Below are 21,599 nucleotides of genomic sequence, written 5' to 3' on the forward strand. Positions count from 1 at the left end.
TTGCTGCCTCTGAACCTAGTCATACATCCAGTTAGAGGAGGACCTACAGTTCAATGTGTACCGTATTTACTCGAATCTAAGCCGCACTTTTTTTCCGGTTTTTGTAATCCAAAAAACCGCCCGTGGCTTAGAATCGAGTGCAAAGCAAGCGGGAGTTCTGAAAAATGTTGGTGGGTGCCGCCACAACTAACTTCTGCCGTCGAATATATGTAGCGCCACACAGGCATGCTTTGTAGGCACAAAGATAAATACTGGCACCAAAATCTGCGTCAGTAAATAAATTAAAAAAAAAAAAGTGGAAGACGAGCCTTTTTCCTCCGCCCAGAGTTTCGACCACTGCATTTTGGTACATTATCCAATGAAGTAAATACAAATTCTGTATTGTTGATCTTCGAATGCAGCAGCATTCCAATGTACTACGAAAATCCGACTGGCAAGACTGTTTGGGATGTTTGTCAATATTCTCTACGTTCTGAATTTTTTCCTACCTGTGAGAAGAGATGGTTGCTAATAGGAGCTTTTATGAATTGTGAATCACATGTAGTATTCTCTTCGCCATAAGATTAATAAAAATATAAACATTTTGCCATGTATTGTTTCGTGTTTGCTACTATCTCATTTAAATCCTGTCTGCCTAATAAACTACGAAACTAGAGTGAGACAACAGCAAACACGGAAGAATATACATATCATGTCATGTTTATACTCGTATTATTCTTATGCCTGATAGTGATACAGTCAGAAATGAAGCACGGCAACTGACTAGATTTTTAAATCTAAGATGACTAATTTCTGTGCAGAATGTAATGAACTAAAGAGGCACCTGCAAAGATTTTCAAACGGAGAAAAATTTTCGCTAAAATTTCGTTCAGAACATCATCTATCATACGCAGTCTATTATTTGGTTCTTGTTGATCATTATCAAAGAAAGCAGTAGTGTAAGTAACAACAAATGTTTCGCTAATGAAACGATTCCTCTCTATTTTTTATTTGTAAACGGCGGTAGCGCGCACAAAAGCAAGCCACGCCGCGAGCGGCGACAGGCCGTAAACACGCACTATCAGAATGCGACAAACAATGCATGACACAGTACAGTAATGCATTTTCAGCTTAGAGTGACGTAAACACCTATAAGAAAGAGAACGGCACTTATCAGATCAAAGAAAAATAAGCAATCAATTCAAACCAGACGAAGCACGTGAAAAAGTAAGGATATCCGTATAAATACGGACGGAGCGCGTGACGCGTAGCAATGGCTACCTGGTAACCCGTAACTGCTAAGCTTACATCTCGAACAAAACTGCTGCAGCTGTATCGTCATTCATTCGACCTTAATTGTGTCTCATATTACAATTAGACGAACTTTGTTTCGATTTGGAGGTGCGACCTAAAACTTTTCTCTCCCCTTGAATTTCGAGTCTCAAATTTCAGGTGCGGCTTAGATTCGGGAAAATTTATTTTTCCTTGATTTCGAGTCTCATTTTTCAGGTGCGGCTTCGATTCGAGTAAATACGGTACTCAAAAACAAGTGCAACTTGGCACTTCTTTAATTGTTACCAAAGAAACAAGTGACAAGAAAAAGAAAAACCCGATCAACCAACAGAAGACTGGCCACCTAACCTTCAACAAGAAGTTAACCAATTCTTTTTTATATATTCCTTTGTGTTCTGTGCGGATGTTGCATGATATCTTTGGAATTCAGTAAATGAGAACTGTAGTTTTTTTCAGGTGGCCACTCCTCTGACAGAACACGCTGACCTATGGCAGCAACCACTACGACACCAAGGCACATTTTTGGACAAACCATTAACAAGTCATCTGTCAAACAGAAGCTGCACTGAGAAAAGGAAACAAACACTAGTTATATACTTCTGTGCAAGAAGCAAACAAACACTACAATGACGTTCTATATTTAGTTATGAATAATATCTTCACAAAAAATGTCTGAATGCTCTACTCATTCAAATAATTATTCAGATAATTCCCATCCCTGCTTACCACTAAATCTTGTGCTTCCTTCCTCTTTCTGGACAGTGCAGTTAATATTATCAATTTTAAAGAGTCCTATTAGTTCATTTTCTATATTTACTCAAAAGAGTCATCCTACAATATAGCTGGAGTGAAAGTTTTTTGTTAATTACAAACAAAGTTGACAATTATAATAAGTCTTCACACTTTTCTAGCTAAATCATTTTCATGTGTTCTGTACAAAATACATCTCATTGTCAGTGCAATTTTAGCTGTGGCCTAATTGCAAGCACTATGTCACCTGTTACTCATTCACAAAAGTTTACAATTCCTCATCTAAATAATTGACCTTCAATAACATTGAATATTCAACTCTCTCTCTAATTTTTGTTGTATTTAATCATACTTGCAGGGTATCTACTGGTTTTCAGAGCATCAGATTCCTGACTTTTTTTCCACTATCTTCCATTATCTCTTTAATTAAATTCACAACAACTCATAAATAAGGTTGGTAAAATTTTCCTTAATACAACAGCAATTATGAAACAATAAAATCTTCTCTATTTACAAGCCAAGTCACTTCAAACAAAACATTTGAGCTTTTAATAGCTATTTCCGCCGTCGTCATCAGGAGCTAAAAATCATTGAGTGCCGGGGTTGGCATGGTGTTCTGCTGACAAAGATGCAATGGTAGCTTCTGGAACCTTCCTAAGAGGGCCAGAGTAATGCAAGCACTGAAGGCAAGTTGAGCAGTTCTTAACAGCTTCATCATACCATAGGACGGAGTGATGTCAGATGACGTAAGGCCCTGCGCCACCATGAAAGACTCTGAAGACACAACAATTATGAAAATACAATATGGATGCCAAATGTCAAATATTACAGTGTAAGATTCAGTGTTTACATTTTTACTCAACTTGAAATTTCAGCACCTAAGTTTTAAAGAAATGCCTTTAAGAAGAAAAAGATGATGAGGAGTGGGATTTATGTCTGGTAGTTCTAACAGATACTCCTCTAACAACACATTAGATGGCAGCACTGCCTCAGGCAGAGCTAGTCTAAATGTAATTTCCACTAGGTGTATACACCTCTTAAGGCTCTTTGTTAACAAAGTCACATCTCCAAATTTCTCCCTCCACACCTGTACCCTCAAGGTTCCAAATGCAGATGCAGACCCTGTGCTAACATGGCTTGCACATACAAGTTCCCTAAATATATATTTTCTTGTTTATTAAATGAACTGGATACAACATTTTTGGGCATAGTGCTAACTTGCTTCTTCCCCCTAGAATTGCACCTGAGTGATACATAAGACCGAATTCGTGGCCACATGATCAATTTCGTGACTGTCTGTTCATTTTCATTACTTTTATGACCAGCAGAAACCCTGATTTAGTCGCTGTGGTAATATTTTATGAGTTTCAGATACACATTATACAAAATACGGAAATTTGACAGATACAAAGAAATTCTAAATGCATTCCAATGCTTGCCAGGCCTGTTAGTGCCACTAAATGGTAATGAAGCTACACAGAGTCCATGTCTTCTTAGCCACATGGCAGAGCCACTGAGTGAGTATGGGTCCACATGATGGCGAGTGGGGCAACTGCTGTCTGTGCTGCACTCCTGCAATGAGTGATGGGGAATGAGCATCTGTCACACAGTTTCACCATGTGAATGAGTGATGGGGAACGAGCATCTGCCATGTCATTTCACCAGGTGGGTAGAGTAGTGTTCTACTGACAACAACGACGACTACTACTACTACTACTACTTCATTACATTCTACCACAAAAGGACTGCGATTGAAAATTAGCTCATTCCACATCACAACTAGAGATCACAATTATGATCCATAAAACACAAAACTAAGTAATTAGCCACCGTACAGCGTATGTGCCAGAGGGTACACAGTCAGTGTCCTACCACTTTTCTTATTCCATTTGTGAATGGTATGTGGGAAGATACATGTAAGTACCATTCTGTATGCACCTGAATTCCACTAATTTTAGTTATACATTCCTTTCACAAGATTTATGTTGGAAGAGGTAAATGTTTCTTCATGTACTCGTATTCTGGAAGTGGGGTCTCCGAATTCTGAGTGTAAGAGACTTTGCAATGCAAAACTCGTTCCTTTCAAATTCTGTCATGGCACTTCATTTTGTAATTCTGTGACATTCCCAGTCAGCTAACCAGATCTGGTGTCAGCTTTCTCCATTGCTACAATTACTTACCCATTCAAGACAGGGATTCCTGGATACTGTAGGATGGAACTTGAGTAAATGAAGGAAAACATTAGGAATTTTATCCAACTTCTCTGATATTTACCCTATCATTTCATTATGCTGATACTTCAAAGCAGCTGACATGTATCTCCCATTCCAACTGTAGTGACATGATGTATGATACAGTCATCAGAAACTGGATGGCTATGCTGTATACAGTAGAACTGCTGTGTTACTGTTAAGACTGGGAAGATCTAATCAAACCAACATGTCAAAGTTAGCAAATAGATGTTACTCAGAAATGTCCTCTATTCTGTGTCTGCATACAATGTTGGATGCATTCTAATACAAAGTGCATTAGTGTTGAATGTGTATAAATGGAAGAACAGTTTTTAAAAGTTTTATTACAACTTTAAAGTAGGGGAAGGTCAACTGCTGTTCTCAATCTCAATAAATGGTTTAGGAAACAATCTGAGCAGCAATCTGACATCGTTTGCAGATAATACTGTCATTTACCATTTAGCAAAGTCATCAGAAGATCAAAACAATTTGCAAAATTATTTAGACAAGATATCTGCATGGTGCAAAAAGTGGCAGCTGAGTTCCGTTTTCGTGTGCTAAATTGTGACAGTCTTTTTGTTGTACCTATCTGCCGCTCAGAATCTCCGCTAAATGGTGAGTAGCAACTTTCCTTTTCATAATATTGTTACATACCATCCCATTGTTTGAAATTTGTGAGATCATACACATAAGTAAAAGGCATCTGTTAAGTTTTGGTTACATAATAACTCACACAAATCTAAAGGATATCAATTCAACTAAATACCTAGGGATTACAATTACAAACAACTTACACTGAAATGATTCACACAGATAATTTTTGGGGAAGGCATGCCAAAGATTGTGTTTTATTGGCAGAACACTTAGAAGAAGCAATAAACCCACTAGAGAGACTGCCTACACTATGTTTTTCCTTCCTCTTCTGAAGTACTGCTGCAAGGTTTTGGACCCTTACCAGGTAGAACTTTATCAGAAAGTAGGGGGAGAGTGTTACACATATGAAATGTGAACTGGCGTGGCAATCATTGAAACATAGGTGTTTTTTGTTGTGGCGAGGTCTTTTTGTAAAATTCCAATCTCCAGCTTTCTCTTCTGAATGCGACATTATTTTGTCGAGGCCCACTTACATATGGAGTAATGATATCCTAATAAAATACAAGGAATCAGAGCTTGCATGGAAACATTTAAGTGTTCATTTTTTCCTCCGCACTTTTTGAGAGTGGAACAGTGCAGACAGTGTGAAAATGGTTCGGTAAACATTCTGTCAGGCACTAATATTGAATTGCACAGTAGCCATGTAGACGTAGATGAAAATAAGAAGCAATAGCCTGACCTGATTTTTATATATAAAAAAGAGACTGCTTTTTTGCTTATCTTCATGTCTTCACACTTTTTCTTCTTACTGCAATTTTGGTGTTGTGGGCAATATAATATTTAAAGAAATCTTATCACTTGTAGTAGATACGAAGTGAATAGTTAGGAAAAGATAGCAGTGTCTGATGGAATCCCACAGTTCATTCAAACTTCAATAAATAGGATGTCTTGTCAATGTTCTCTTACGTTTTGTTCCTTCATTTTTACAGAGTGTTAAATTCAGATAATGCCCTTTTAAGCCCAAAAGTTGTCCCTAAAATGTTAGACACCACACAACATATAAGAAGAGAACTCAATACAAATCTTCCACCAACCAATTAAAACATCTTGCAAGTTCTCAGTCACGATTATTCCTAATAGCAACATAAAATCCACACTGCTGACACACCTCTGAGGTATACATTTGGTTGGCTGCAAAGGAATTCTGACAGTTGTTGCTAATACAAATCTGTTTAATACCCAAAATAAAATATTAAACTGTATAATAAAAACTAATGTGGACATATATACACACCTGGATTTGCAGTCATGACTAGGAGTTCTATACACTGTTTTATCCAGTAATGTGGTCCCATAGGCTCCCAGTTCTGAGAAATCATGATGTATAACAGACGGTCATGCAATTTTCGTTTCATACTTGCATCAAATACCTCAAAAAATTTAGCTCTGATTGGAGGCTGGACACATCTTAAACCTGCCAGGAACGCAGGCTCTAACTTTGTTCCCAGTTCAGATTGCTTCAGATTTTCATCTCTGCAAGTCCATTATTTACAGCCATTACAATACATTTTTGAAGTCTGGTGTTTTGTAACTACTCAGCTAACAATACAGTTTCTGAGTCTAAATGTGTTTTCCTTACCTGTACACAAAATTAACAATATCAAGGAACTGGGCATTCAGTTCCAATTCATCAGGAAACCTTTTTTCAACGTAGTGCATCATTTTAACCAGGAGTATGGATTTTTCTCTCAGTGTTGGAGTCTGATTAATAGCAATAGGGTTCTTGTTCTTCATCCAGTCCTCTAGCATCTATGTAAGAATTGATTATACACATATTTTGCTCCTCATGCAACATAATTCTTAGCCTAGCTATTTAGTAATATACCATCTCACCTTAGTTATAGCCTTCATAACTTTAATATCTGGTGATTTTTCAATCAGACCAACCAATATTGTTCCAATGAACGTCTTTCGCATATCAGCACCCATGACAACTACACGGTTCTTTACCATGTCTAAACTGAGAATCAGCAGATCACTTCCTGCAACCAAAGTTAATGTTTTAATACATTCTATGCGTAATAATGGGAAAAGTAAGAAGACATGTAATCAGATTCACAGAAAGTTAAATTTGCTCCTTTTAAAGACCTCTTCAGCACTGTTTGAAAGGTTATAGTCAGTTTCAAAGCCTATTTGGAAGAATATAATTTCTTTATCAATCAACAGGAAAGAATTCATGCCTCCACACAGTTTCAGACTTGAATCATTAACAACCGGTATGAAGGTTGTTTTCTCTTTTTTTTACATGATAAAGAGACACTCAACGATGCTAATTATGATGGGGTTCCACTTTGGCATCCTTGAACTTTTTTTTTATATCAAAAAATAACTTTTTATTCTTTAGTAAAATGATAATAAGCTTTTAAGATTTGGTGTGTTTACAATTTTACATTTACAATTACATTCCATTTTTGCACATCATACGATTACAGTAAAGTTATATGCCTGATGTGAAAACTTATTTTATAAAATAATAAGTGAAAATACTACTTTCACTGTGTTTTGTTTAATGTTACTTTTTTCACATTGTAGTATCAGTCAATATTCTCCTAAAGTGTGTCATATGTCAAACTGTCAATATCATCTTCAACTTCACCTTCATCACTGCTGATGCAGTCCTTGCTACTTCTGGTGGCTGTGAAAATATTCATACAGATCTCTGACGAAGCACATTTATAGTATGTTGTGAGGATAAATTAAAAGATTGGCACTTGCAATTACTTCACTCTCATGTCATACGTCTAGATGCTACTAATTCCATTAAGGAGGGCCTAAGAAATTCATTGTCGTTAAAGGAATGCACAAGTATTTTCTACTTTCCACCCATAGTCACTGAGATACAACATAGGGTGTGACAGCTGCTCTGCTGATTTATAGTAAGTTACTTGCAAGAGAGCATGTTTTATGCAGTTTAGTGCGACTTCATCTGTTTGTGGAAGTGACTTCAAGTTAAAAGAGATTTCTATCTTGGTTGCCAGAATTTTGTCCCAGTTGTGTCATTGGTTCACGTGGTCTTTCGTTATACAAAAGTGAAAAAAGTTTATACTCCGCTTTCATTATCTGATGATGATCCGTGTAAATCTCACTTAGGAATTCCAAGTCTCCAACAAAGTGCACTCAGCAGCACTGTCTTCCAGATTGAGTAAAAGACAGAATCGTAGCCTCTTAAAAGCACGCACAGCTGTTGCATAGGTTAATGTTACTAGTTTTTTTTTTAAGACCACTTATATTAGTAAACCTCAACGTATGCTCCCTTGGTAGCACAGAGAACGTCGAGGCAGTATTCCAGTTCTCGCCAGGTGTTTCGTAACATGCGTTCTGTCACATGTACCCACAGCAGCTTCTATCCTAGCCTTCGGTTCATCTCTATCCTAGCCTTCAGTTCATCGACGTCAGCAGCTGGCAACTGGCGTGATGAAGACTCTGTCCTTGATACAGCCCCCCCCCCCCCCCCCCAAAAAAAAAAAAAGGTCAAGGGGTGTAATGTCTGGAGAGCGAGGTGGCCAGGGTGTTGAACTGTTCCTTCCAATCCAAATGTTTCATCCAGGAAATCACGCACTATCAAAGCTCAGTGGAAATGGGTGGGGGGTGCTCGCTCTTGCTGGAAGAAAAACGGTCCTTAAACCTTGTTATGCACAAAGCCGTACCAAACATTCACTTTTTTTGCTGTCACGCTTTAACTATACAGTAGCATGTAGAGACTCTGAACCCCATATGCGGACATTATGCCTATTTACCATTCCACTGATATGAAAGGTGACTTCTTCAGTAAAGCATATGCGACGCAAGTAATTGTTAGTGCCATCAATCCTGTTAAGAATCTCAGTTGCAAATTCAGCACGTGTCAGTAAATCATTTGGTTGCAAGGCCTGCACAATTTGCACTTTGTAAGCATGCAACCTAAGCCCTTCATGAAGAATCTTCACCACACTTGCTTGCGGTATTTGAAGTTCATGTGATGCTTGATGAGTTGATTTAGACGGACTCCATTCAAATGATTACCGAACACGATCAACAGTTGCATCACTCACAGGAGGCCTGCCACTTCGAGAATGATCTTCAACGCTGCCTGTTTCATTAAACTTTGTATACCATCGTTTTATTGATTTAACATCAGGAGGGCCGCGTCCATAAGAAGCCCGAAATTTACGCTGAACACTGATGGGCGATTTCGTTTCGTGAAACCACAGCACACTTTCCTCTGCTTCGGTGCCATTTCGCCAGCAGCCAGCAACTAACGTGACCTAACAGACTGCGTCGGTGTTATGGAGCACTAGCGCCATCTATTGGTCACAATAACTAGTAACAGTAACCTATGTAACGGCATCAAATGTAACTTACTATGTCAAACGGTTATTCTGTTATAAATTTTTATAATCAAGGCAAGACTTTGTGCTCACCCTGTATAACCTTACTATTGTCACCAAAATTATTAGAAGTGTCCATTTCCAATAAAAGTATAGTATTACAGGAAACACATCTATATCATCATTAACGATCTGGATGTTCTTTTTGCCACTTTGAAAAGGCAGATGTAACATGTGGAGAGTATAGGAAAGTAGTGTAACATAGCTTTCTCATGAGCAAATGATGACTTCTTGTTGGCGAAATGTACTTACGATTACCTCAATATTTGATGGAAAATAGGAAATAAAATAAGCTGTTCTTTATAGTGTATGAAGTGCTGTTGTCAATGTCTGGGGTTAATTGTTTAACGGCACCAGCAACATCCATCTTCCTCATTCATGGTTTTCCATAGATTCATGGTTTTCCATAGATGGAGTCTCCTAATTATCAAACACAACATATGTGTTGTAATTTCCTTTCGCACAATTTATTATGATGGAGTGGAGGAGAGATGCCTGTAGTATCTTGTCCAGCTAATAAAGGATGCGGTGTTGTGAGAGAGCAAACTGTATCTTCTTGTTGTTGTGGGCATCTGACATTTATCTATGATTTCCTGTCACTTTATGGGAAGTGGCTGCTGTTCATCTTGATGTTTCAAACAGTAGGTCCATTGACATCAATACTTCATTACATGTGTGCTGGGAAAGTACCCAACCAGTTATTTTGATCAGGAGAGAAAGCCATCCCTAGAAAACTCACTCTCATTTTTCCATAGTTGATGCAAGTCTGTTCACCAAACTGGTCAGGGGGTACAGAATTCCAAACCTGAGTCAATATACGTGTGCTCCCGTTCTTACAAGAATTTTCATAATTTATAGTAATGTATTTCCCATTTCTAGTACATGAATTGTTATATACCTTGCGTAATTTCAGTGGCTGGCTGCAAAAAACATATGGCAGCATAAGTTTTAAGTAATATATTTCTAACAACCAGTCTTCTTTTCTTTGCAATCTTATGAAGAGATGGATGATTATAACGGGATAAATAAGAATATCTACCTGTAACCTACTGGTGGGATTATCTCCAATTTTCTTCAATATTTTCTTAAGTTCATCCATATTTGGAAGATCAATAGTGGTGACAGCACGAAGGAAAGCTGTGCCTATCATAGGTAAACCTCTAACAACTTTTCGCCTCGCTTTTCTGGACAACACACTAGGAACACAGACATGTAAAAAACAAAGTAACATCAATCAGATGTCTATTCTGTACATTTTTCCTGGAGAATGGGATTTTTCACATCATTTTCTTTCCCACTGTGAGTCTAACACATTTTATGACTCATTTTCTTTGAGCCAGTGCTAAGTTTTCGAGATATTGAAATATCTTCAGTAAAACTGACACACAATGTATTTGTATAGGAAGTCATAAAAATTTATGCCTAAGAGTGCCGAAGTGGTATCTGTCAGAATATGAATTCTTTCATGTCTAACTATCAGCTGGAAAAGAAAAAAAGAACATGAATTCTTTCATGTCTATGACCTGGTCAAGAAAAAAGAATTTTACACCACATTACAGTGTCACTAATTTTTACACTGATCACTGCTAGACTATTTCGAAGTAAAGAACATTTCGTAGCACTGAAAGATCTGATTCCATTCACATTTACTGTGTCATAGTTGGTTGGTTGGTTTTTGGGGAAGGAGACCAGACAGCGAGGTCATCGGTCTCATCGGATTAGGGAAGGATGGGGAAGGAAGTCGGCCGTGCCCTTTCAAAGGAACCATCTCGGCATTTGCCTGGAGCGATTTAGGGAAATCACGGAAAACCTAAATCAGGATGGCCGGACGCGGGATTGAACCGTCGTCCTCCCGAATGCGAGTACTGTGTCATAAATACTAATAATCTGAAAAGGATAGACTGCTGCCCACCATATAGAGGAGACATTGAGTCGCAGATAGGCTCAATGAGAAGACTGCTATACATTAAGATTCCAGCCCCCCCCCCCCCCCCACACACACACACACACACACACACACACACACACACACACACAGCAACTGTGTTTCCAGCCGCTGTGGCCGGACTGCGGACCACAACGGCAACTGAGGGAGCAGCAATCTGGCATCAGTCATACACAGGAGGAGGCGGCATAGGGTGGGGAGTGGCAAGGATAGCGGGGTAGGGGTAGGGGGTTGTGTCGCTTGTAGGAGCATGGTAGGGTTGCTACGTGAGTTGTCCATGCCTCCTCCTTACCCACCACATTTCGGATGAAGGCCTTTCGGCCAAAAGCTTAAATGTATAACAGTCATTTCATTGTGTGTGCCTGCAACTCAGTGTCTCCATATCGTGAGTAGCAATCTATCCTTTTCATAATATTATTGTTGTTCCACACTGGACCCTCCATTGTGAATGTCCGCAGCTCGCGGTCTAGTGGCTAGCGTTGCTGCCTCTAGATCACAGGGTCCCAGGTTCGATTCCCAGCCAGGTTGAGGATTTTCCCTGCCCGGGGACTGTGTGTGTGTGTGTGTGTGTGTGTGTGTGTGTGTGTGTGTTATCATCGTCGTCGTCGTCGTCGTCATTTGTGACTGGCTACATTGGACTGAGTAAAAACAAATTGGACTGTGTAACAATTGTGGCTTTGTACGGACGCTGATGACCGCGCAATTGAGCACCTCACAAACCAATCATCGTCATCCATTGTGAAATATTGATCATTAATAGTTGCTACCACCAAGTTGAAATATAGCTATAAAATCATACCTGTGCTAGCTGCATTCTGCTCTTGAATACTCGGACTCAGATGCTCCCTTGTTAATTTCTGTAGCACTCGCATGAATGGTGTGATCAGCCGGTCGATATAGGTCTGGTTGTTGATGCATGCAGATTTGAGCATCATGAGAGGGCCATAAAGCATTGTTGGGCTGGCACTGGCCTGCTTCTCGTACTGAGACAGCCCTTCGCAAACAAACTGGAACAAAATGCCACAGTATTCAGTCGTGCATCTTTCAGGAAAAAAGGAGCGTGCAAGAAAGTGGCTGAATAGTGCCCTTAGCTGTGTTAATGATTCTTCCTCCAATGCTTAACAAAATGTTGCCAAAAGAACATGTTAAGACTCACCGGAAGAAGCATGCAATTTTATTCCATTTTTCATTATGTTCAGTGTGCTTGTAGCTAGTGTTTACAGATCAAGATGAAACTATTCTTGGATTATCATCACATTTGAAGATGGAACTAACACGCCAAAGCTGGTAATCTGAATATTTACAGAAATTAGTGGCCGTCTCGACATAATAAATTATTGTCCTACAAGTTAAAAGTGCGAGTCATTTATGTGGGCGGCCGAGTCTGTGCATCAGACGTCACAAAACACAGTCAGCCAATGAACAGAGAACAACGTTGCCAGATCTCAACTGCAGTGCAGAGCGTGGACGAGTGTCTTCAGTTTTAGAAACGTTCAGTCATAAATAAAGTAATAGAACAAAAGCAATGTCTTGATAGCAGACTTTCTTTTATACTGCTTTTTCGCAATAAAGAACAGTGGTAATTGTTTATTTCCTATTGTACTTCGACGAAGCGTGAGTAAATCATAGTTATACTAACAGTGTTTACCAGTATTTTGCTTGACGTGTTAGACTCCTCATGGCATCCTATAGGCGGACGAGCCGCGATAGCGTAACGGATAAGCTGTTTGGGTTCTATGTGAAAGGTTATGAGTTCAAACCTTGCGTGGTGCTTAATATTTTCATTTTTTAAAAACAATATCGAAGTGCCTTACTTCACGAATTATATTCGTTTGAATGCAATTTTTTGAAATTTTTAGTGTTTTGTCTCTTCATTAACCCTTTCGCTGCTGCAGACACGTGCTCCCCGCATTCCGCGCTGTGGGTGATTTTGTCATCACTGCACTGCTCGCCTGTGCAGACACATTGTGTTCCCACTGCTTTGACACGCTTATCATTCGATTTCACAAAAACTATTTGGCCCAAAAATTTGATTTTTACACGTCGTCTTGACTGATACCTTCCCCCCATAAATGACTTAATTATGTTTCGATGTTCAACGCAGTTATTATGCAGCATTAAATGTAGTAAACCATTGCACGAAATTTTGAAGAGTTTGCACAGCTAATAGTCCATAGCGTATACTTTCCGTATGGTCGATTTTAGTTGCGACAATGTTGAGAATGAAATGTGGACAATATACCTAAATTTCATATAAAATTTACTGTATAACAATATCTCATTTAATTTAAGTACCACATAGGTGTCGTATGTAATATTGAGAAATATTCCGTCTTTCGAGACTGCAATAAAAGTTTTATTTACACCGGACGCGTTTGGCTTTATTTTAAAGCACTTCAATCAATGAAAGGTATGGCACATACACAATGGTACTCATGTTCTCTTTCTTGTTTTTGTTCCACAGTCGCAGTTTTACCAATGGTAGTGAAATATATTCCTCTTCTGCAACTGTAATAAGCGACTTATTTAGACCAGACGTGTTTTCCTCTTTTGAAGCATCTTCAGTGGACAGTATTTTGTCTCCTCCATTGCCAAGTCACCTTTCGTAGTTTTGTGCTGCGGTAACACAATATTCAACGTTTGTATTGGCTGATCAGTGTTTTAGTAAATGAATGATGTTTGTGTGTGCCACACACAAAAATTATATTTGACATAGCTCAGAGCACTTCACTGTTAGACGGTATATTCAAGTCCTAATGTTTTTGTAAGTCCTCAGTTTTGTTTAATGTATTTTGTCTACTTCCTTTTGATTGACTGAAGGGCTTTAAAATAAAGCCAAACGTGCTCAGTGTGAATAAAACTTTTGTTACAGTCGCGAAAGACTGAATATTTCTCAATATTACATACGACACCTATGTGGTACTTAAATGAGATATTGTTATACAGTAAATTTTATATGAAATTTAGGTATCTTGTCCACATTTCATTCTCAACATTGTGGCAACTAAAATCGACCATATGGAAAGTATACTCTATGGACTTTTACCTCTGCAAACTCTTCAAAATTTCGTGCAATGGTTTACTATATTTAATGCTGCATAATAACTGCGTTGAACATCGAAACAAAATTAAGTCATTTATGGGGGTAAGGTATCAGTCAAGAAGATGTGTAAAAATCTAATTTTTGGGCCAAATAATTTTTGTGGAATCGAATGATAAAGAGTGTCAAAGCAGTCGGAACACAATGTGTCTGCACAGGCAAGCAGTGCAGTGACAAAATCACGCACAGCGCAGAATGCAGGGAGCACGTCTTTGTAGCAGTGAAAGGGTTAATGCGGCCGTGGTGGCTTTACTTCATGAACTGCGCGCTCCCCCCTAAACGTAAGCTTGCGAACTATGCTATACTATGGCACTGCTTCTATTGGCGCGCGCGTTGTGTGCAACTGGCAACGCAGCAATCTCCTGCGTCTGGGTGGGCATGCGCGACCCGCCAAGATAAAAGAACTGAACTATAGTAAGCACTCCATGTTCAGTATCCATCTGAATGTAAATAATGAAAATCATTGTAATACTTCTCTTTCACCTTCCACGTAATCCGTTTAAAAGTGTACTACTTATAATTTCTACCCTATGCTGCAAGCCAACTACTTTTAAAGGTTTTACTATACTTCTGCATGCACAAAATTTGCAAATGTTTTGATTTTTAAGATAAAAACACAAGCTGTAAGTCACATCGACAATACTTTTATAAACATTTTTGGATTACAGGGCCATCATCGGGGCATAACAAGACACGGACATCTGTTCTGCAGTCAGGGGTTACTCTCAACATATAACAACAGTGGATGACACCACGAGTATACACTGAATGATTATATGATCATGTACAGAAAAGCAATGATTAAAATAGTCGATCATTTTATTTTTTGTCTTGATCACTGGAAAGAAGAACAGTTACCGGCTCCAGTCATTTAATACCATTACCAGTCCTGTGAAGAAAAATACACGACAGGCACTTTTAAATCCCCAATTTCAGTGCATATGACCATATCTTTGAACTTAACACGAGGATATGTATTGGATGGAAAGCAGAGTGTGGAAATCACTGAATCAGCACAATGGAGATCGATGGGAAATTGTGTGGGCTTGAAATTGGAATAAAACTCCATCACGGGTTCATGATGATTACGACTCTTTAACATGTTCCTTGTAATTTTGATTTCTTGTGCTTTGTTACAGGAATTTCAGATGACTTTTGAAGTACATCAAACAACAGCAAATTTAGGAGATAAAAGGTTTTGCGTACATGCCAAAAAAAGTAGCCTGAAAAATGCAATGAGCATGACTTACCTTTCCAAGACTAGAGTATAGACATTCCAGCTCCTCATATTTGGAAGCAACAGTTGCTGTAGTCGACTCAGTGGGGAAATAGCTCATGAGTCGTGTCATGAGACTGTGAGTCAGTCTAATTACCTGTAATTAAATTTATGTAGTTTTATACTCCCAAGTATAAATGCAATTAAATATTAAAGCAGATACAGCAAGCAGAAGGCAACTAACCACAATGTGATACATACAAACAGAAAAGACATTCACAGCCACTGAGTGCCAGTAAACTTTGGTACTGCTAACAACCACTTGCTTGTAGCATTAGTCCCCAGTTCTATTTCCCTATGTCACCAACAGCGCAAGTGAAATAGAATGTCGAACTCTTACTCCATCTATTAGATGTTGACATTAAATTCTTACTGCCCAAATGTATCAAAAGTGAATCATATAAAAATAATATATAATTTACATTTATTATAAGCAATTAACTAGGATATTTTTTTTTTAATTTTCATATTTGTTTATGTCCCTATTAGCCACTCAATGCTCCAACACAGTGAGTTGTTATCTTTGTTCCTTCTGTAATTAATGGTTTCTTTTCTGCCCCCGCCCCCCCTCCCACTCCCCTACCCACCAATCATAAAACAGATAATAATCGTGAGCACTGGATTTCACACCTCACCTTGGTATTGGAGCTTGTCACACAAGCCGCGAGACCTCGCTGCAGCGGTTTGATGTTTGCCAGAATTCTCTCCTTCTTCATAAGTGTCACCAGGTAAGCAAGAAGATCGAGGGCAGTGCAGATGTTGCCATAGTTGGGAGTCGCCGACTCCACACTCAAGAAGATTTTGTCAAGCCAGCCAATCTTCAGGTCATTGGCACGGGGCCACACCTCGGGCTTGAGTGCTGTCTTCAAGAGGGCTACACACCGACGTGACAGCAACTCTCCAGGGGAGCCCAGAGCTGAGCTCGTGTCATTCACCTGAAGAAGGGGGCAGAAAACATTCTGAAATGAGCTTCAATAGCTATTGATGGAATCTTTAACCTAAGCTTGTAACTGATGAAACACAGGAATTTTGTGTAATCTGTCAATATCAAAATGCCATACGTTTGTGCCAAACCAACATAGCTAATTGCTCTGTATCTAACGCTAACTTTTTTTAAATCAAATTTTAATATGTTTGATTTGTGGACACTTAAATTAATAAGAAACAGGCCTACTGAAATTATCTATTGAATCTTTGTGGATTTTTTTTCTGTGCAATGTGCAGCGTTTCTGGCATTTATTTAGTAGGTAGTACCCAGGTCAGACAGCATCCCAAAGCAACACTGTTAAATATGATGTCCGAGTCAGGGAAGGAGAAGACCATTTGCCTTTGTTTGATTTCTTAGAGCCTTTACGGTTGACAACAAAGACTCAAGACATTTGTTGGCTGGAAGGATGTAAAAATTCTTTGGGGAAATGTTTCGTTTGTTCTTTCTGGCCTGCTGGTTGTGTAGCAGCTGAATATTTGGTGGCTTGTAGCGCAGCTGTGGGAGGAGACGGGGATGCTACCGTGATACTGGGTGATTTTACAATTGTAGTACTGAATTGGAGGTCGCAAATCTAAGTGCCCATGAACCCCGTAGAGCGAGCCGTATAAGAACGATGCTGTAAGTGCAGGGCTTTCAACTAGCCAACAACTTGCGAGTGAAGGGGGTGGGGTACTTTTTCCTTCTTCCAGATCTCCTGGACAGCCACTCATTGAGTACATGGGAAACTAATAGGATGAGGCGGCACACTGATACAGCTGGTAGGACGAGGCAGGCAGTCATCCCCATGAGCATCTCTACCACAAGAAACACCCAAGTGTGGTTATAAACATTCACAATGGTAGCAAGGCAGGTTTGGAATGTATGGTCAGGCAGTGATGACTCCATAGCCTGGCCTTAATCTTCGATGGAAGCACTTTTCAATCAAATGTGAGAAAAAGAGTTCACGTAGGCACTAAAATTGCATCAACCTTTTTCATTACCTGATGGCCTGCAGTATCACCCTAATCAGAGAGATAGTGCTGGATTTTCCCCTTGGTCGGACCATCAAGCAGCCAAGTGTAAATAACACCACGCAAAGAATTCAGCACAATGGACATCAATATGAACGGGACAGCCCTAGAGGAGCGAAGTGGTAGGCTTGAAAATCACAATTGGTCTCCAGAAAAAAATCCCATTGCATAAGCAAGAGCAGGATTTCATAGGGCCTACAACTGCATCAACGTTTCTCTGCATAACAAATGGATTAACTGTAGCAAAAGACTGACCTCCTTTTGTACATAATACCACCAGGAACCGAGGTGCAGCTTAGAGAGTCAGTGAAGGTTAGCCTCATTCCATTTACTTTTGGTACATGTAGATTGAGATGAAGAAGATTGGCTCACTGCGAAAAAATCCCCCATGGCAGCCAGCATCTCCGATGCTGTGCCCCTTCCGAATGAGGGCCTACTCAGAGATGGGTTCACCTGCCTTAGGCGATTGTTCACACCTCAGGTCCCGCCTCTAGAACTCCAAACAGAGGGACCAAATGCAATTGGGTAGGTAACAGCTCAAGCAATCACCCCTTCTTGCACCTGGTCGGTAACAGGGGGGTACGTGCAAACCCTACCTGTCGACCTGGGGATGGAATGACCCATTACTGAGTCACCAGTTAAGTGTCAAACGCATTGGCCGCCCTTCAGGAGCACAGAGGGTGGTAGAAGAAACAAAGAGTGGCCTCAAACGCCGAAGGAGAGGAAGGGGAGAAGATGGAGTATGAAGAAAGAAGGATAAAACAGACACGGGACTGTTACTATGCTCGGCCACCGAAACTTCAGAACGCATTCCCAAAAATAACCAAGACATGTTCCCCAAGGGAGAGGAAAAAGAATAGCAGGCTGACAGACATGGTGCAAAGAAAGGGAAGAGGTGTTTCAAAGGCTGGGAACCCGTGGTAGCCAAGCACAAACTCACCAAAGGGTGGTGAGCCCTCTGGGGGCTCTGTACAAGTTGTAAATAGCCTTTCATTCCCTGTCTTTTACCCTCTGCTACTTTCAGAATTTCAAAGAGTATGCTGGTCAACATTGTCAAAAGATTTCCCTTATCTATCTTCTGAGGTAAGTCGCAGGGTCAGTATTACCTCACATGTTCCTACACTTCTCAACAATCCAAACTGACCTTTCCAGAGGTCAGCTGCTTCCAGTTTTTCCATTCTTCTGTAAAGAATTTGTGTTAGCATTTTGCAAATATGACATATTAAACTGATAAGTTTGATAATATCCACACCTGCCAGCACCTGCTTTCTTTTTAATTGGAGTTGCTATATTCATCTTGAAGGTTGAGGGTATTTTGCCTGTCTTCTACATCATGCACACTAAATGGAAGAGTTTTGTCATGGCTGGCTCCCCCAAAGCCATCAGTAGTTCTGATGAAATATAGTCTATACCCTGTGCATTGTATCAACTTAGGTCTTCCAGAGCCCTGTCAAATTCTTTTTACAGTATTGTATCTCCAATCTCATCTTCATCTGTCTTCCTATATTTCTATAATATTGTCTTCAACTACATCTCATTTGTACAGACCCTCTATATATACTCTCACATTTTACCTTTCCCTTCTTTGCTTGGGACTGGTTTTCCATCTGGGCTCTTGATATTCATACAGTTGCTGCTCTTTTCTCCAAAGGCCTCCAAAGGCCCTGGAGAAATAAGATGTCTGTTATAAAAGTGTCTGACCTTCGACCGGGAAAAACAAATTGGTTTACGTGGAGCCTTGGCCACCTAATCGTCTTGAAAGTATTTCCCTTAGAGCTCCAAACTTCTCCAAAGGTGCCACTATTGTTGGAAGCATTCCAAAAAAGCCTCTTTTGGAATGGACTTTAGCTTGGCTGGCACTGCTGCCATAAAGTCCTCTCTTGTCTGAAATCATATTTCTTTCAATGAGCTCTTGACTTTACGAGAAAAATCAGGAAATGCAGGGCTCCATATCAGGAGAGTAAGAAGTCTTTTGAAGCACAGGAATCTGGTTTTTCACCAAGGGGCATTGTTGTGATGGAGGCGCCAATTTTCTGTTAACCGCAAGTCCAGTCTCTTGTGCCACACAGCATCACGTAGTAGGTGACGGAGGACACCACTGTGGTACTCTTTGGTGATTGGGTGACCCTGTGTTGCATACTGATGGTGTACCACACCGCAGGGGTCAAGGAAAGCAGTTAGTATCACTTTGATGTTGCTGCGCATTTTGGTGGGCCTTCTTTGGTCTTGGTTACAAGGAATGCTTCCCTTGTGACAAATGGGATTAGGTTTTCGGATCATATCCATACAACCATGATTCATCAACAGTGGTTATCCTGTTCATGAAGTCAGGATCACTGTTTGTGGAGTCCAGAATGTCCTGAGAGACTTCAACACAAAGTTGCTTCCGCTCTGCCATCAGCAGCTTCAGCACAAATTTCGCCGACACTTTTTTCGTGGCCAAATCTTCGGTCGCAATGGAATGTGCCAAAAAAGTGCTGATGCCCACCCATTATTCTGCAATTTATTTGATAATCACAAGATGGTCCTGCATTACCAGAGAGTTCACTTTGGCAATGATCTGATCATTTTGGGAAGTTGATGGCTGACCAGAGCGTGGCTCAAACTCCACTGATGTGCAGCCGTCTTTATCTGGTTGTTCCACTCCTTAACCCGTTTGTTGTCGAGAGTATCATAACCGAAAGCCGTCTCAATCTCTCGAATGGCTTCCACGTGGCTGTCACCCAGTTTCTGATAAAATTTGATGCAGCAGCACTGCTACAGTCATTCCTTCACTTCCCTTGCAACAAAAAACCAATGCAGGCACTAAACACCATCTCATTCAACTGCTGCTTGCCAGCAACTGATGCTATGGACAGGTGGGAAAGAATTCACACATGCACACGAAAGTTCAAGGTCAGCTCATGCAAGCATGCTAGATTCAAATCCACTAGCTGTTCCTGTTCAGCCATTTTCCACTTACTGTCAATCTCATTTTTTAGATGTTTGTATTCCCTTTAACCTGTGTCATTTTTCTATTTTCCTCTTTACCTCTTTCATCCTATGCTGCCTTCACTATTTCATCTCTCAAAGCTATCGATTCTTCCTCAACCATGTTCCCTTCCCCTGTTCTACTCAATCATTGCCTAATACTCCCTCTGAAACTCACAACGACCTCTGGATCTTTCAACTAATCCAGTTCCCATCTCCGTAATTTCCTATCTTTTTTGCATTTTCTTTAGTTTTAATCAACAGTTCACAAATAAACAGTGGTCAGAGTCCACATCTGGCCCTGGCAATGCCTTACAACTTAAAATCTGGATCTGAAATTTATCTTACCATCACATAATCACTCTGGTACCTTCCAGTGTCTCCAGGTCTCTTCCATGTACACAACCTACTTCCACTATTCTTAAACTAAGTGTTAGCAATGATTAAAATATGCTCTGCACAAAATTCTACCAGGTGGTTTGCTCTTTCATTCCTTTCATCTAGTCCATTTTCACCTACAATTTTTCCTTCTCTTCAGTTTCCTGCTACCTAATTCTAGTCCCCCATCACAAATTTTCATTTCCCTTAACTATGTGAATAATTTCTTTTACCTCATCATACACACCAATTCTTCATCATCTGCAGCCCTAGTTGGCTTATAAACTTGTACTATTGTGATGGGTCCCGAGTTCCTGTTCATCTTGACTACAATAATGCATTCACTATGATGTCCGTAGCAGCTTACTCGCACTCTTATTTTCTTATTCATTATAAAACATACTCCTGCATTACTCCTATTTGATTTTGTATTTATAACGCTGTATTCACCTGACCAGAATCCTGTTCCTCCTGCCACAGCACTTCAAGTACTAGTGGAGTAAGACAATTTTGGTTGTTCCACAGCCAGATCAATCAGTCATCCAGACTGTTATCCCTGCAACTATTTAAAAGGCTGCCACCCCTCTTCGCACTGTTTGCAGAGTATGTAAGTACACATGCAGGTGTAGAAAGCATTACTGAAACCACAGGACACCCT

The 21,599-nt window shown here is 39.9% G+C and overlaps 1 protein-coding gene across 1 annotated transcript in view; it reads right to left on the reverse strand.

Annotated features, from left to right (window-relative positions):
* Positions 1-21,599, reverse strand: part of LOC126240282 (transformation/transcription domain-associated protein) — a 491,514-nt gene that overhangs the window by 198,406 nt on the left and 271,509 nt on the right. Inside the window, exons 38-43 of the mRNA XM_049947913.1 lie at positions 16,231-16,530; positions 15,570-15,692; positions 12,019-12,226; positions 6,741-6,889; positions 6,487-6,656; positions 6,142-6,380 (exon numbers count right to left, since the gene is read on the reverse strand). Of these exons, the coding sequence (XP_049803870.1) occupies positions 6,142-6,380; positions 6,487-6,656; positions 6,741-6,889; positions 12,019-12,226; positions 15,570-15,692; positions 16,231-16,530 (1,189 nt within the window). The remainder of the gene's footprint in view (positions 1-6,141; positions 6,381-6,486; positions 6,657-6,740; positions 6,890-12,018; positions 12,227-15,569; positions 15,693-16,230; positions 16,531-21,599) is intronic.

This window comes from Schistocerca nitens, chromosome 1 (assembly GCF_023898315.1).
Source record: "Schistocerca nitens isolate TAMUIC-IGC-003100 chromosome 1, iqSchNite1.1, whole genome shotgun sequence".
Classification (NCBI taxonomy): domain Eukaryota; kingdom Metazoa; phylum Arthropoda; class Insecta; order Orthoptera; family Acrididae; genus Schistocerca; species Schistocerca nitens.